The sequence below is a fragment of the Candida margitis genome (genome assembly GCF_024628925.1).
Source record: "Candida margitis strain CBS 14175 chromosome Unknown scaffold2, whole genome shotgun sequence".
Taxonomy (NCBI): domain Eukaryota; kingdom Fungi; phylum Ascomycota; class Pichiomycetes; order Serinales; family Debaryomycetaceae; genus Lodderomyces; species Lodderomyces margitis.
The window spans coordinates 128,415-144,079 of record NW_026261802.1 but is presented as its reverse complement, the minus strand read 5'-3'; the positions used below and the strand labels follow the sequence as shown (position 1 = coordinate 144,079).

At 37.5% G+C, this 15,665-nt stretch overlaps 6 protein-coding genes across 6 annotated transcripts; 3 read left to right on the top strand and 3 right to left on the bottom strand. All coding sequences in view use genetic code 12, as the record gives it.

Moving 5' to 3' along the window:
- Positions 1–355: 355 nt before the first annotated feature.
- Positions 356–1,486, top strand: CANMA_002120 (uncharacterized protein; the record flags this gene model as incomplete). The annotated part of the gene is made up of 1 exon (XM_051814154.1): positions 356–1,486. One exon carries the CDS (start codon positions 356–358, stop codon positions 1,484–1,486), a length of 1,131 nt encoding a protein of 376 aa, XP_051672196.1.
- Positions 1,487–2,698: 1,212 nt separating this feature from the next.
- CAS1 (ATP-dependent DNA helicase) lies at positions 2,699–4,681 on the bottom strand (the record flags this gene model as incomplete). Its single annotated transcript, XM_051814153.1, has 1 exon — positions 2,699–4,681. The coding sequence occupies one exon, from the start codon at positions 4,679–4,681 to the stop codon at positions 2,699–2,701; it is 1,983 nt and encodes a 660-aa protein (XP_051672195.1).
- Positions 4,682–5,343: 662 nt separating this feature from the next.
- Positions 5,344–6,033, bottom strand: CANMA_002118 (bifunctional thymidylate/uridylate kinase; the record flags this gene model as incomplete). The annotated part of the gene is made up of 1 exon (XM_051814152.1): positions 5,344–6,033. The coding sequence occupies one exon, from the start codon at positions 6,031–6,033 to the stop codon at positions 5,344–5,346; it is 690 nt and encodes a 229-aa protein (XP_051672194.1).
- A 3,558-nt stretch (positions 6,034–9,591) lies between these two features.
- Positions 9,592–12,378, top strand: CANMA_002117 (uncharacterized protein; the record flags this gene model as incomplete). Its single annotated transcript, XM_051814151.1, has 1 exon — positions 9,592–12,378. One exon carries the CDS (start codon positions 9,592–9,594, stop codon positions 12,376–12,378), a length of 2,787 nt encoding a protein of 928 aa, XP_051672193.1.
- A 292-nt stretch (positions 12,379–12,670) lies between these two features.
- Positions 12,671–13,297, top strand: CANMA_002116 (uncharacterized protein; the record flags this gene model as incomplete). The annotated part of the gene is made up of 1 exon (XM_051814149.1): positions 12,671–13,297. The coding sequence occupies one exon, from the start codon at positions 12,671–12,673 to the stop codon at positions 13,295–13,297; it is 627 nt and encodes a 208-aa protein (XP_051672192.1).
- A 94-nt stretch (positions 13,298–13,391) lies between these two features.
- On the bottom strand, positions 13,392–15,617 carry AVT4 (Avt4p; the record flags this gene model as incomplete). Its single annotated transcript, XM_051814148.1, has 1 exon — positions 13,392–15,617. One exon carries the CDS (start codon positions 15,615–15,617, stop codon positions 13,392–13,394), a length of 2,226 nt encoding a protein of 741 aa, XP_051672191.1.
- Between the last annotated feature and the right edge of the window lie 48 nt (positions 15,618–15,665).

The window sequence follows — 15,665 nt, the reverse complement described above, 5'->3', positions numbered from 1 at the left end:
ATATATATGAGCCGCACTTTTTATTTAGCAAAATAAACGTTTTAAGACATTAAAAAATGGTTGCAAAAAACCATTTTGAACCTTATAGTTCCTACTTTTCATGAAGGAGCACCAATAGATGACTCTCTAAATTAATGTACTTCAGTTGCTCCTTTCAAGTTAATTTCTTTATAATTCCTCTTTCTATTTAACCATTTTCCCGTGGGCCAAGCCGCATTGGTACTTTGGTGTTACTCTTTCCTAGTAAAAAAAAATTGAATGAATCAAAAAACTAATAAAATCATATATTATAACATCGTGAATGCGCCAAATTTATTGCAAATCTAGGATAACCCACCATCGAAATATTTCCAAAATGGAACTGTCAGATTTAGCACTTGTACTTGGTATATTACTCTCACTAACTGATTCTTCCAAAGCGGTACCGCGAAAGATTATTATTCACTGGCTCAATTTGCTTCCTCAAAGGGAACTGTTCATGATACTAGCAGGTAGCGGTATCGGAATGAAGCGTGAGGGATTCGATGGCGATATTCGGTTGACTTTACCACTACGGGAGCCCAGGTTTTTGAGACCGGGTGGCAGAAGATGGTCAAGTTCTACAATATTGCTATTTGTCTCTTTGCTTGAAAACGTGACTTTTATAAATTTTGGGGCTCCAATTGGCAATAAATACTACAAAGAATTTGTGATATACGACTTTCAATGTGTTAAGGACTTAATATATATATATAGGTCCTTTGTCCCTTTTTTACACGTTTGGACAGGTGGTGATGAAAATGCAATCATTCCTTTTTGGGCTCATTTTGCCATGTTCAGCCGGTATCCGTTGACTGTTGATGATTATAAAGTTACATATCCAGTGCAATTTGAAGCAAGCAAAGATTTCAACTTATGTTTCAACCACCCTTTTTTCCAACGCTGGCGTAGCAAGCTCAATGAAAACTTACTACCCCGTTTATGCATGTTTCAGCATATAAGATCGCTTGAGATAAGTATGACTGTTGATCAGTACACCAATTATATGTCTCATATGCAAGATTCATTTTCAAATTACTATGCACGCCCCGTGAATTTGTGTGTACGACTAAGCTTTGATGCTAACGACACGGAATCCCCACCTAATTTCCCCATCAGATGGATCACAGACACTTTCATAACTACGGAAGTGGAATCGTTTGCTTTGCATTATTTTGCACCCAACACTCAGTTTTCACAACTTTTCTCATTGCTTTCTAAAATGCCGCATCTTCACAAGCTTATACTCAGTTTTGGTTATTTGGAAATTTCAGAAATAGTTCAATGGGCACCTAAGACCAAGAAATGTCTTGAGCAGATTCAACTCAAAATAGCTCGCAATTGCTTTAAGTTGTTGCCGGTTCAAGAGGTTAGAGAACAGTGGCTGACATTCTTTTTAGATGAGTATGTCTTGTTAAATTACATCAAAAAGAAGTCAAGATGGCACAAGTCGTTGTTCAAGAAATAGCCAATTTCAACTCAAAATGAAATATGGCAAAGCCTATTACTCTTGAAATATTGTGATTGTTTTATTAGTTTTGCGATCTAGACACGAGGTCACAGAGACTGGTGGTGCTGTAACGGAAGAGTTATAATTCTATTGCTAGGTTGATAATTTTGTTTCAATCAAAGTCATCTGCTCAGGTGTATTTCATTCCTCATTTAGAACCTTCTAGAGTCGAAAAAGCTATACGATAGATGACAATTTATTAATCGCGTGTAAAGACAAAGGATCATAGATTACCTAAAAACTAGACAAAAACGACATCAAAAACGACATCAAAAACGACATCAAATCCTTTTGAAATAACTCACTCCGCTACGTATGAATCATAACAGATTAATGGGATGAATACACAGGGGAATACCACACCGCTGGTAAAAACAACAATCACTAGAGCCAATTTGAATCCTGCAGACGTTCTGGAACCGGTTGGCCAAGCATGTGTATGGTCACGTGTATCCTGATTTTCTCCAGGTTTGTTATTCCTAATAATCATAACGAGCTCCCTCATACATTTGAAAAAAGCCGGCGCATTACATGAGACCACCATCAACAACCATACTAGAATGAAAATAGTTGGTCCTGCTGAGCGATTTTCATTTTCCTTTAAGCAATCAAAGAAATGTTTCAAAAAACTTGAATCTCCCATTCATGCAAGGCTAAAGGGAAGATGATTTAACAAGTACCAAGAAATATAAGTGAAAGTTGTTGCTATTGGCTTGGATATTGTTTCGTTGTGACAAGTGTATTTATTGGTATGGTAACTGATGTTTGTTTGTTGTCTTGGATAGTTGTTGGTAAAGATTACTCTTTATATGAAAACTGATCTTTGGCTTTTTTATAAAGTGGCATATGTAATGCCGTAATTATACTGTGCTTATTTACTCTGTTGAATCACCTGGTGTAGTAGTTCTGTGAGTATGGATGTGTTCGCTTTCTTTTTTTTTTTTTTTGATTTGAAAATGAAGTTGCAAAAATTTTGATATTCCAAAAAGATTTATCTTCACCAGTTTTGTGTCGAAAAAAAAACATAACCCAAAATAAAATCAATGGCAATAAACCTATGAAAATGGCAATATTATTTTCCCTACGATGCAGCCTGAACGGGACAACGTTTATATTAATCAGGTGCAACCTTGTTTCCTATTGTTTTTATTTCTTCATTCCTCATTCTTATCACTTCTTATACTCCATTTGTAGCAATTCATGTTTGATTACATTGTAGAAATGATTTATCGACGGATTAGGATAATCATGAGGATTATACAGTTGCATGTCATTTTGCTGGATTAATTGCTTCAATTTCAGCACCAACTTTTGATCATAAGGCGATCCACTTTGATTCTCATATGTGTACCTCAGTTTCACTTTGGTGCTGGTCTCTTCTTTTCCTTCTGGAGGTTTACTGCCGCCGCTGCCGTTATTTATCTCTTTGATGTAACTTGCAGGTAAGGAGCGCACATCTTCCAACCATGGCATCTTGATCAAAAGAAATCCTTGTGGGAAATCGTCGCCATTGACAGTACCACCAGCAACATCCTGCCTAGCTGCTCTAGTTGATCCTTGAGTACGTGTCGGATACATGGAATATAAGCGAGGTTTTGAATTCGATCTAACACACCCAAACACCATCGCATATTGTTGCAATTTAACACATGTACGATACAACGACGCCAAAGTCGATTGAGAATTGGTGAAGCCGCCATTTAGCGTATGCGAACTCCCACCATGACCATTGTATACATCAGCCGTTATAAATATCGGGGCACTGCAACTGTATGCATAATTGAAATGAGACAAGTCACGAAAACCAATTAGTTTCAAGTACGGTGGTGGAGAAAACAACACAGGTTTGACTTTGGTAGATTCTTCATTATCATCGTCATCGTTATCGTCATCTTCATCGTCATCATGATTCCCTTCACCTTCTCCTTCGTTATCATCATCTTGTTTCTCTTCCACTCGATGATCAAATGTATAGTTGCGCAAAAACTTCATCTGTTCATGATTCAACAACAACACATCGGCGCCACCACCCAATTCAACCCCCTTTTTGATCCCCGCATTTTCCTTTCTTTCAGCTAAAGATAACTCCGCGGCATTTGCCCCACGGCCACCACTTTTCAATTCAATTTTAGATTCATCCCCTTCACGAACCAAACTCGATTCTTTATATACTCGTTTAAGCATTTCGCCTCGTGTATAAAGTAACAATTCGCGTTTCTTGATCTTTTCGTGCGAATATAAACTGTAGCCCTTGACTGTACATCCGACTGATCCACCCAACGAGCCATCATCGCTTAGGATCAAGTTACATGTGAATTGTACGCGTCGCACATATTTGATATCCAATATGCTTTGACGGATTTGATTTGATAGAACCAGTTTTTGGAAAATGGGATTATCTTTCGAAAACCCGCGTTGGGTTAACCCAAACAGCTTTGCATCAGCTTGAGTATTACCTCCTTCCTGCTTCATTTGTTGTAGCTGTTCTTGTGATAATTTCATAAAATTTGAGTTCATAAATATCAACTTGTATTGACTGTGATCAAATGAATGTGTCTTGGGCTCAAGGAAAATCGGTTCGATATAAAACCCATACGCATAAAAGTCATTAATTGTGCGAAACAACGTCTCATAAGTTGAATCCTGCTGAAACGGATGATCATTACTCGTTATCCAAATCATGCGTTGCTTGTTGAACTCGCGTTTGTTCATGAATTCGTCAATCATTTTGTTAAGAACGGTGCACAATTCGCCATCTTGAATCATGGGCTGGTACTGGAATATCTCATTCAAAGGACGGGAATCAACATTTTGAATCAAGTCATTGAGGGTTTTCATATTGGTTAAATTAAGCACATTCAAATGAAATAAACGATTAAATCCTGGCGGCGACTTCATTGATTTTAGCGGGGCTGTAGTTGTGCAATTGTAGAAGTAGAGTCCAATACCGGTGTTGCGTGATGTGATGATGAGATCTTGCATTAAATCATTGACACTATTGAGTATTTCGTATAATTGCGACGTTTGGTTGAGTTCATTTTGAGGCGCCAATATATCGGGGGTGATTTCAATCAAGAAGGACACGGCTTCTCGGACTTCTACTTGTTTGAATTGGTCATTTTCATTGTCATCTGAATCTATATCGTCGGACATGTTTGGTGGAGGATAGGTGGGTGGTGACTATGTAGAAACGCGTGGGTGTAGCTCCAAATTTGTAAATGGTAGTTCTTTTTTCATAGTAGGCGCAAAAATCACCGAACTTTCCTTTGACTTGTTCCTATACCAAGTCAACAAACATCCACCTAAAGTTAAATACGCACATGTCAATCCAATTCATACTAATATTAAACCGCCAGGGTAAGTCCCGATTGGTCAAGTGGTTCGACAATACATACACCCCAGCCCAAAAGCAGCAAAATGTAACCGATATCCATCGATTAATATCGTCAAGAGACTCCAAGCACCAATCAAACTTTGTCCTATTCCAGAACCACAAATTGTGCTATCGAAGGTATGCGGGGCTATATTTCATCATATCGATAGATTTGCAGGATAATGAATTGTCCTATTTGGAGAGTTTACATTTTTTTGTTGAAATCTTGGATGTTTATTTTAATAATGTCTGTGAAGTTGATTTAGTTTTCAACTTCTATAAGTTGTACTTTATATTGGACGAAGTTTATCTTGGGGGAGAGATACAGGATATACTGAAGCAAAAGGTATTGGATCGGTTGCTGTATTTGGACTCGATGGATTAGCGATAGAAGAAGAGAAATGGTAGGTATGGTCTCATGTTTTTAAGCTTTTGGTGTTATCTATACGTGATCTATAGGTTTATCAGTTAATAGATTTACTTGCCTTGCCTCAATAATCTTCCAAAGCGAATCAGTCACTTGCTCAATTGATTTACCACCAACATCAACAATCTCAACAGTAGGATCATTTGCATCGTCAAGTGTCTCCAAAAAGCATTGTTTCACTTTTAATTGGAATTCCTGCAATTCGTATCGTTCATCACCCCAACCTTTGCGTGAACTAATTTCATCGATGCCTAAAGTGAGGAACATGGTTAAATCGGGTTTAGGTAACCCCTTATCGGAAGCCAATAACCAATCGACGTTGGACAAGTTTGCTGTATTGCCTCCTTGAGATATAGTTGTTGTTTTACTATCACCATCAGCTGTAAGTTTATGTTTAGCCAATGTGTAAGCAATGCCAGAATATATGTATCTGTCCAATACGACAAAATACCCATCGTTTAATAAATCGATAATTTCTTGATTCAATTCCCATCGATTAGCCAGAAACAATAAGTGTGCTGATTGGTCATTTAAGTTGAATTGTTTGTCTGTTAAATATTGATTAATTAATTTTCCTATTGGTGTTGATCTTTCGGGGAACTTTACAAGTTTAGATTGGGCCAATTTGGAAGCTAGTATTGAAGCTTGAGTAGATTTTCCTGAACGATCTAATCCTTCAATTAGTATCAACTGTCCACGGGGCATGGTTTGTTTGTCGCTGTCGTCGCTGTCGTCGCTGTCGTCTGTTCTTTGTTTGGTGACGCGTTTTTTTCTTTTTTACGGAGCTGAGAAAATGCAACACAGATACTACAATACACGTTTCCTACTACGTATATACATATAGATATATACAAAATGTGAAAGGGTTTATGACCGAAAGACTCAATGCAGTTTGCTCATCAACCGGAGATACACCCTTTCTTTTAACTTTTATTCTCCAAATTAATACCCCATACATAAACTTCGTATTCCAGATATCCTAAATAAAAAGAAGAACGCAATGTCTCCCTCTCCCTCTCGTAACTAATGCGCGAGAGAGAAGTATTTAGATCTAGAATATATATCAGCAGCTATCAAGTTAATCAGTGGGTAAACATGAACTGAGAAACGACGCCGCTGAGATGGGTTGGATACTCGAAGAAGAAAAGAATCAACGAACTGAAAGTCAAAAAATTTTTTTTCTTCTTCAGTTTTGAGGAAGATGAGATTAGCTAAGTGCTTACTTAATATGGCAGATTTCTATTTGGAACAATTGATGAATTACCAGAAAGAAAGAACAGACTGTGTAAGTAAGGGATGTGACTTGAATAGCTATTTAAATGGACTGTTACGCTATAAGCTATAAAAGGTATATAGTTTATCTTTAACAGTTCTCTACTTGATGAATGTATAGGGTGCAATATTTTGTTGACAAATTGATACAAAGAATTAATAAAAATGGATCATTCAACACTTCCACTTTCCAGATTCATACAGTTATATCTTTCTCTCTCTCTCTCTCTCTCTCTCTCTCTTTCTCTCCCATGGTTGTATTAAAGCAATGGAGATAAGAGTTTGATACTCGTCTTCCTCCTTAAGAGGTTCAATACGAAGTATATACACTGGTGGTAGTAATAAAACAAAGGTAGTGTACTTTTGACAGAAGTAGTGTCAATTTTGTCACAAGACATTTATATTAAAATACCATATCCTAATTGGGAAAGGGAATAAATTTGAAACAATAAACGATGTTTTACATGTCTTTTGTCTTACCTGATCCATTGTTTTTGGTGACGTAAGTTTTTCTACTAACTAGGAGAGTGAGAGAAGGATTATCTCTCTTTCTAATGTTAACTCCTCAGTAAAGTAGTCTATTAAACAAAACAAATGTTTATAAAGAATGAGATTTAGATTTAGATTTAGATTTGTGTTGTAATTTTGTATAATTTAAACTCCGCATTATTTAAGGAGAAGAAAAAGAAGAACAAAGGAGTTAAAGTTAAGTTGAGTTCGAGGAGGTAAAAAATAAAAACACTAAATAAAGGAAAAAGGGAGAAATACGGAATCGGAAGTTGCGGCCGATAGAAGAAAAAACAAAAATAGTCGGCCAAACTTTTTGCAACACCAAAACCAACATTCCGTTTTATGTTTCAGTACGTATGGTGAAGTGAAGCTGTCACTACTGTCTATAAGCGAATAGGCAGACACACACACACACACACACACACACACACACACACACACACACATATATATATATATATATACCAAACACTTTTTTTACAATGCGCAGTAGAAAGGGTTCATATAAAACGGGAAATGAAAATTTAAAATTGCATCCGATTAGTTATGCACATCTGGCTCTATATTATCTGTTGTCTATTTAAATATCTCATGCAGACAACCTCCCCCCTCCCAATGTAGAGAGATTATACGATATCCTAAGAACTGTATATGAATGTTTGTAGTTGTTTTTGTATAATCTTTATGTATGAGACACGCTTTACGTAAGAAACGCGTTCTACCTATTGGTATAAGTTTTGATTACGCCGAAATAGTGTCCTAGTATATACTTTTATTTATGCACATTTTCCCGCAAGTTTGCTCTAACTTAAGGGTTTGTTATTTTGATTGCTATTGGTTGTTTTGGTGGTCGTATAAGTTATAAATGCCACAAGTTTCGTCAGTGCTGCAAAATATTTTTATACACATTTATACTGTTGAATAGAGTAAGAGAGATAGAGTGTATGTCTACTACTCTCTTTGGTTGTAGGTAATAGTAGTGAGTAGATTAGAGTAAGGAGTAAAGTTCATATACTCTGCTGTCGTATAAAGAAGAAAGGTGGTGGTTTGTGTGTAGTGTATATAGTGTATATAGTGTATATAGTGCACAGTGTAATGTATAGTGGGTTATACTCCTCTAGCGCAATTATAGAAGAAAAAATTTTTTTATTTTTTTTTTTCTTCTTTAAAAAAGAAAGACAAGCAGAAACGAAAACTAAAAAACCAACAAAACCAACAACAACAACAACAACAACAAAAGAGCAACAGCAACTTCTTCTTCTTCTTCTTCTTCTTCTTCTTCTTCTTTTTCAACAACAACTACTATTACTAATACCTATCCAAATACATATTCCAAGTTTCTTCTACATTCGCTTACTTTCCAACAGACATTATACACCATACACAACACTTGACCACACTTCCAGACAACACTGATATTATTTTTTCTTTTACAATCAACAAACGAATTTTTTATTTGATTTAACTTTTTTTATTTTCTCTTCTGGAGCTAAGAAAAAAATAAAAAAATAATAGTATAAAGAGAGCAACACGCTTTTATTATCTCATACACCAGTTCACAAGAGTCCCCCAAGAGCCAGAAGGAATAGTCTTTATATTACTATGTCACAACTTCAACAAGTATTAACCAGTATGTATTACATATCATATTTTTTCTATTACACCAACCAAACAAACTGAGGCAGAGAGACGGAGAGAGACGAAGATTGAAACGAGGCTATGAGTTTTTTCACAAGAGACACACACATACATACACACAATAACACACAATAACCTCACAGCATACACATTGTTCTTTGTTAGGACAATACAATTATAAACTACAATGAGATTGATTCTCATGACACAGGGAGAACAGAAAACAGACACACACACACAGAGAGAGAGAGACAGAGAGAGACAGAGAGTAGTGTCACTGCTTAGGAACAGATTTTTCACATACATTGATACAGATCCAACAGAAAGGTACCGATTTGATGCACAAATATGTTTATACAAAAGTTTCCCTAAATGAAAAAAAAAAAAAAAAAAAGACAAGGATTCAAAGCCATAATGAAAGGAGAAGAAGAATAATAATTAACACTTCAATATGTATGTGTGTTGATGTGTCTGTGCCATACGTGTTTTATGAAAAATTTCGAATTTATTTTTTTTATTTCTTAACAAAACACACTTACTTTCCAAGAAAAAGCCAAAAAAACTATAAACCACATTCACTTTAATTGAGGAGGAAAAATTGACACACGTCTTTTGTTACAAAACATACAGTTCATTTGGGAAGAGAGACACCTTCATCATAGCTTCTTCTTTTCTTTGAGTAATTGTTGAGATCGTATTGATCTTTAGTTTTCACCCCCTTGCATCCACCACCTTGTTTGTTGCTCCCATCGAGCTAAAACAAAGAGCCTCCCTTCTTGTTGTTGTTACTACTTCCCCTTTGCTTGTCCTCCTCATCGTCCTCATCTTCCTCATTTCCACAATATGTCAGAGTTCTCCTTACTAACCGATGTTCTTATAGTTGGATCCAATCCCAATGTATCATTTTATGCTTGGAGATTATATCAGGTAAAAGCAGTTGAACTTACCATTGTTGATTCTCAATTTGATAAAACAAGGCCAATTGTTTGGAAATCATCGCTGTTGGGCTCTTCCCAATACATCCCGCATGAAGCATATTCATCAATTCAGGAACTTCCAAGCCATAAGCGATATGATGTCATTATCTTAAGTTGTAATTCGTTGCAAGATTTCCAAGTAACTTGCTCAGGTTTAAGCAAGATTATTCACGATAAAACAATCATTCTTGTTGAAAGTACCGGATACATCAACCTTGAACCGTTTGTCACTGCTAGTTTCCCCAAATCGGCGGCTTCATCGTTGCTCGTTATGTCCATTATGAATGAGAGTGATGTACGTAAAACATCAAAAAACACCATTGTTCATCAAGTGAGAAACAAGGATTCGCGTATTTATTTTGGTGCAACTTCAGGAGTATTATCGTCAAGCAAATTGACATCTCATCCTAGTTATCAGAAAATGTATAAGCTTTTACAATATGTGCAAGAAAATAGTAACGGGGCGATCAGTTTGCTCAAATCAAGCAACCCAAAGGAGTTTATGACGTATCAATGGAAATTGGCATTACCACGGATTGTGTTTGATCCAGTATTGGTTTTGTTTGAAATTGAGTATCCCGAACTTTTAAAAACTCAAATTTTATCAAAGCCATTGATTACTGGATTGATTAATGAGTTATTCAAACTTATCAAGAAAATGGATTGTAAATTAGTTAAAGGGTTTGAAAATGAAGCCAACTTGTTGGAAAGCTGGTCCAAGTATTACCCAGTTAATAAATCAAATGACCATTATGTTAATTCACCCAGGTTGTTTTACAACTTTTACCATAAGCTTGATCTTGAGTTGGATTTATTATTATTACAACCAATCTTGTTGGGTGATGATAATGGAATCAGAACGCCATACTTGGAGAACTTGTATTCAATCATGTGTCAATTTAACAAGATTAATCACCAGTCTTCAATTTTTTTCAAACGTAAACTGAATGACGAACCGGCATCTGATAGAATAGTCACAGCAAAACAATTGGAAGAAGAAATTGCTGCAAATTTACAAAAGCAAAAGAGTTTAGAAAAATCAGTCAAGGACTATGAAGTGTCCAAGATTAGTATGGATAATGATGTTCGTAAACAAGATCAATATTTGAAAACCATTCAACAGAAAATTATCGACACAGAGACCAAATTATCCAATTTGCAATTTGAGTTTGAAAAGAAATCAAGGTTGTTGGAATCAGAACACGAAGCTAAATTTAGATCGTTGAATGAACAATATAATGAAAAGTTAAGAGATTTAGAGTCTAGTTTTGCCAAACAAAAACTTGGTCCTAATAATAGTCCACCATTATCGATCCCAGCGCAACAACCAACACCGTCTCAGGATGATCCAGCAAGGCCTAATGCTAATGGATATAGAGAGTCAGTCATGAGCCAGGATGGATTAGCTGATTTTAAACATATCGTCCAATATAATGATGTCGCTGCTAATGGGTCTCTCGATACTCCAAAATTGCAGCCACCAATGCAACCAAGTCAAGGACAAAGTTCAGAGAACTTTGTTGATGCAGGAAATGGTGAGATACCTGCTCACATTCTTCAAAAAGAAATGGAATTGAAAAATAGAGAAGAAGCATTGAGAGCTCGTGAGGCAAGGAATGGCTGTGTTGGAGGTTATCCCCAACGAAATGGAGGTTACGGCAATCAATATCCACCACAGCCAGTGCCCCCAGCACAAGCACAAGCACAAGCACAAGCACAAGCACAAGCACAATCACAGCAATTTCAACCAAATGGATACGCACCTCAATTTAACTCCCATCATCAACACCAAAGTCTGTACTACAACCAACCTGGTTACTTCAATGGTCCTCCTAATGGATACTCTGATCAACAACCACCACATGGTTTGCCTAGTGGTGGAATGCCACCAAACCAATTTCCTCCCAACTTGAAGTCTAACGGATCAATGACAAATATGAATGGATTTCAACAGCAGCAACAGCAGCCAATGCAACCCCAATATAGTGGTTACAACCAAGCGCCACGCCGGTTGAACTCGATGCCGGGAGGAATGAATAATTTCCAAGACTATCAACAACAGCCACATCAGCAGTACAATTCCCAACAACAACCACAACAACATTATGGAAACTCACCCAGTTTCAATAATGCAGCACCAATTGATCCATTCATAGAGCAAAGATTCAAAGCTCCTAAAAAGAACAACAACCGTCGTTCACAAATGCCAATGATGGGTAACATAGATGGATTAGATATGGGTGGCCGTGGTGGTATGCCATTGCCGGGAGGAAGTCGGAAATCGATGGTACACCAATTCAATGGTACAGCACTCGGCCCGCCACAACAAGCAAGAAGGTCGTCGAGTAACCCGCTTATGCTCAACAGTCAGCCACAACAGCTGCAACAACCATCACAGCTGCGTGCTCAAGAAAACGGCCCTTTACAATCGAACGGATACTTGCACCCGCCAAATATGAATAGTTCCTCATCGTCAGCAAATACTGATGACACACCCAAGACTGGCGGTGGCGAGAATGAAAATATTAAATTACAAGTGCCAGTGGTTTTAGATTACAATCAGAATGCCAAGCCATTGGGTGGAATTGCTGAACTGAATAAAGAAAATGGCGATAAGAAAAAGAAAAAGAAGGGGTTGTTTGGTAAAAAGTAGTGGTGTTGTGGTAGGTTGGTACATATATATTAGTTTTAGCATATTGTTTAAATGTAAATGAAATGCAAAAGTTTGAAAGGCTAAAGGGTATAAAAACAATTGAAAAGGTAGTTGTAGACCGTTTTGTAGTTGTGGTGTTGATCTAAGTCAGAATTTTTGATTGGCTTTGAGCCGCAAAACGAAAAGCAAAAAAAAAAAAGAAGGAAAAACAAAAATTGGAACAAATCAACAAATGGTGATATCAACATCACTTCCCACTCACTGCTAATTCCCCACTGCACCCTTTTTCCCAATGGCTAGGAAATTCTACGAAGACGACGAGCTCGTTATAAATAAACCAGGCACAGCCGAACCCATCACCGCTAAACTCCAACAACAAGAATCAACCCATGGCGACAATGCATCAATAGTCAACGGCATGGTTATCCGCACCACCCCTGTTCTTGAAAAATACAGCAACCAGATTCGCGAATACCTCATTACTAAATTCAACATTTTTGAAGCTGAGCTTGAAACACAGAAACTGGCTAGTGCTAATGAATGGCGACATGTGAAACTGGCATTCAATTCAATTGTCAAAGAACCAGTGTTGCCTAATGGGATATATATCTTGACGGCTGGATTGACGGGCAGTATATTGGCACGTAATCGCAACATTGGATTACGGTTCGTGACACCTTTGTTGTTTGGTGGTGTCGCTACGAGATATTTTATGCCAGTGACGTTCAACAATTTGCTGCAAAAGTATAATGAGTTGGAGGCTGATAATGTACCTGATTTACATATCCAACATCAGGAATTGATTAAGAATTTGAGAGAATGGAGGCACGATGCTGAAGTGCTGAGGGTCAAGTTAAATGATTGTGTGATTGAACAAGTTCATGATTTGAGAACGAAATGGAAAGATGTGTGGAATTAAAAACAATGATGCATTAAGTCTATATGAGTTGCTCTATGTATATTCTATTAAATACTGTAATGTGATGGTCCTTTCTTCTATACGTTTTCTTTATCTAAGTTTGAATTATTTGATAAGTTGTATAAACCAAAGCCAACCCACCAATTCCAATCAAGATATAATCCAATATCGCTAACCAATACCTCCTTCTAACTTCCTTACCGCTCAACTGCTGTTTACCACCAATACAACAACAGCTTTTCAAATGCAACATTGGCGGATACATGTAAACCAAAGGAATACAAGCAAAACAACCAATAAACGACACAAACTTATCCAAATTGGCTCCCCCAATCAAGGCGATATAAGCAATGAATAAAACAAACAAACAGCGGAATAAATTCTTCAACCATTTCGTGGTGGGTGACACTTTGCCACTGATTTTAAATAACCGCGATTCAATCAATCGAATAGCGGGGAATAATTGCAATGGCGTTGATAACAAAATTGCCACTGAATAAAAGAATTGTGTCATGATAACCATGATTGAATCCTGCGGCAAGTTTAAAAGTATGACCGTTTGTACTTGTGAGCCAAATGTCAAGTATCCCAAAGTGCCAATAATAATAAATATAATGGCGATAGTGACCATGACTTTTGCCAATACTTGGGGAAAATGTGCAGGATAAATCATTGATTCTTGCACGGGAATAATTAAACCTATTCCTTCAAAAGCGAAAATGGCGGTTCCTATAAATAACGAAAATTGCGACTTGTTAAACACGTACTCAACCGAAGGACCAAATTGGCCACAGTTTAATACCACCCACTCGTATCCGATATAGTATATAATGGTGATCAATCCCGTCAAGATGAACAAATTTGCCAAAAGTGCCAGGACTGAGAGCTTTGTTATATCACGTATCAAGCTCATAGGGATAATCAATACCACTTGTCCGGCAATAAACCACACTATATCCAATTCCTCTTTTCCCCCTCTGCCGCTGGATACATTGTTGACAAATGCTCGCAAATTCTCTGCCGTAAACACAATATAAGCAGCAACAAACCCCACTTGGGAAATGACAATCGAAGACAAAATCAATCGTTGTAGCCATGGACCATACAATTTGTATCCAATTTCAGCAAATCCCGACACACGTGTCGATAATTTGGCATAAACAAGTATCAAGTAACACCAGAATGATAATAGGGCAAAGATCGTCAATGTCGCTATCGAAAATGCCAAACCACCATTGGCAAATGCTCGGGGGAGGAAAAGAACACCAGTGCCGACAAATGCTTTGAGGAGTAAGAAATATGCTTTGGTATCAGTTGCCGTACCTTTGGGGTTATAGTTCTTGTCATTAGTTGGTGCTGATGCTGTTGTCGTAGTGGTGGAGGTAGATGGTGGAGACAATAGCGGAGTTTCTTCGTCTAGTTGACGCAGTTTGTAACCAATTGCATCTTCATCGTCTTCTAAATCCTCTCCGGCAAAATGGCCGTAAATACTAAGAAACTCGATAAAATTCTTGGTCAAGAAATTGGGCGTCCGGTTGTGTTGCACTTCATTGAATCCATAGTTGTTATCATGATCTTTGTGCACTTGGTGAAACACACTCAGTTCATTTTGTTGCTGCTGATTATGTTGATGTACTAAAAACTCCCTCCGAAACCCACCAGGAACATTAAACGAACTAGCTCGCGACTTCACCAGTCCATTGTCTGATCCATACCCATCATCAAAGCTTTTCGACTTGTGCAAATTCGGTTTCTTGACTTGCATCTCATTATGCAATTTATACAAATCACGCGTGATATCACCGCCTTCAAGTTGTAAGCTATCGCGAGGTGGCAAGTGTTTTGATAATTGCGAAATCAATCGCGGATCATCCATTCCATCTCGAAAATCAACCGATGGTTCTTGGTTGCTTGTCTGCTTATGGAATTTTGTATTTTCGGAGTTTGTTACTTCCGGTAATGCTGGTCTTAATGGAGGCGACGACGAGCCGGATGAGTCAACAATAGCCGTTTCTTCTTCTTGTCCTTGGATTACACTTTCTGCACCGACAGCAAATCCCTCTCCACCTCCTTCTACTGCTGCTGTTATACCATAGCCATCTCTCAAAAACGGCGTATTTGAAACAAACGAATTACTCTGTGATCCACCCCGTGAACCATTATTCCCCCGAGACCCACGCCGCGAATCAAAAATACTAGCTGCCCTAACTCCTGTTGTTGGTGTTGGTGGTCCAAATGGTGATGCAGATAACGGTGATTTCGTTAACAAGTTGATGGACCGTCTGCGTTGAGATTTATTTATATCTTGAGGATTAGTCATTGCTTAACTAATTGTAGGAATAGTATCTTTTGAGAAGAGTGTCTTGTA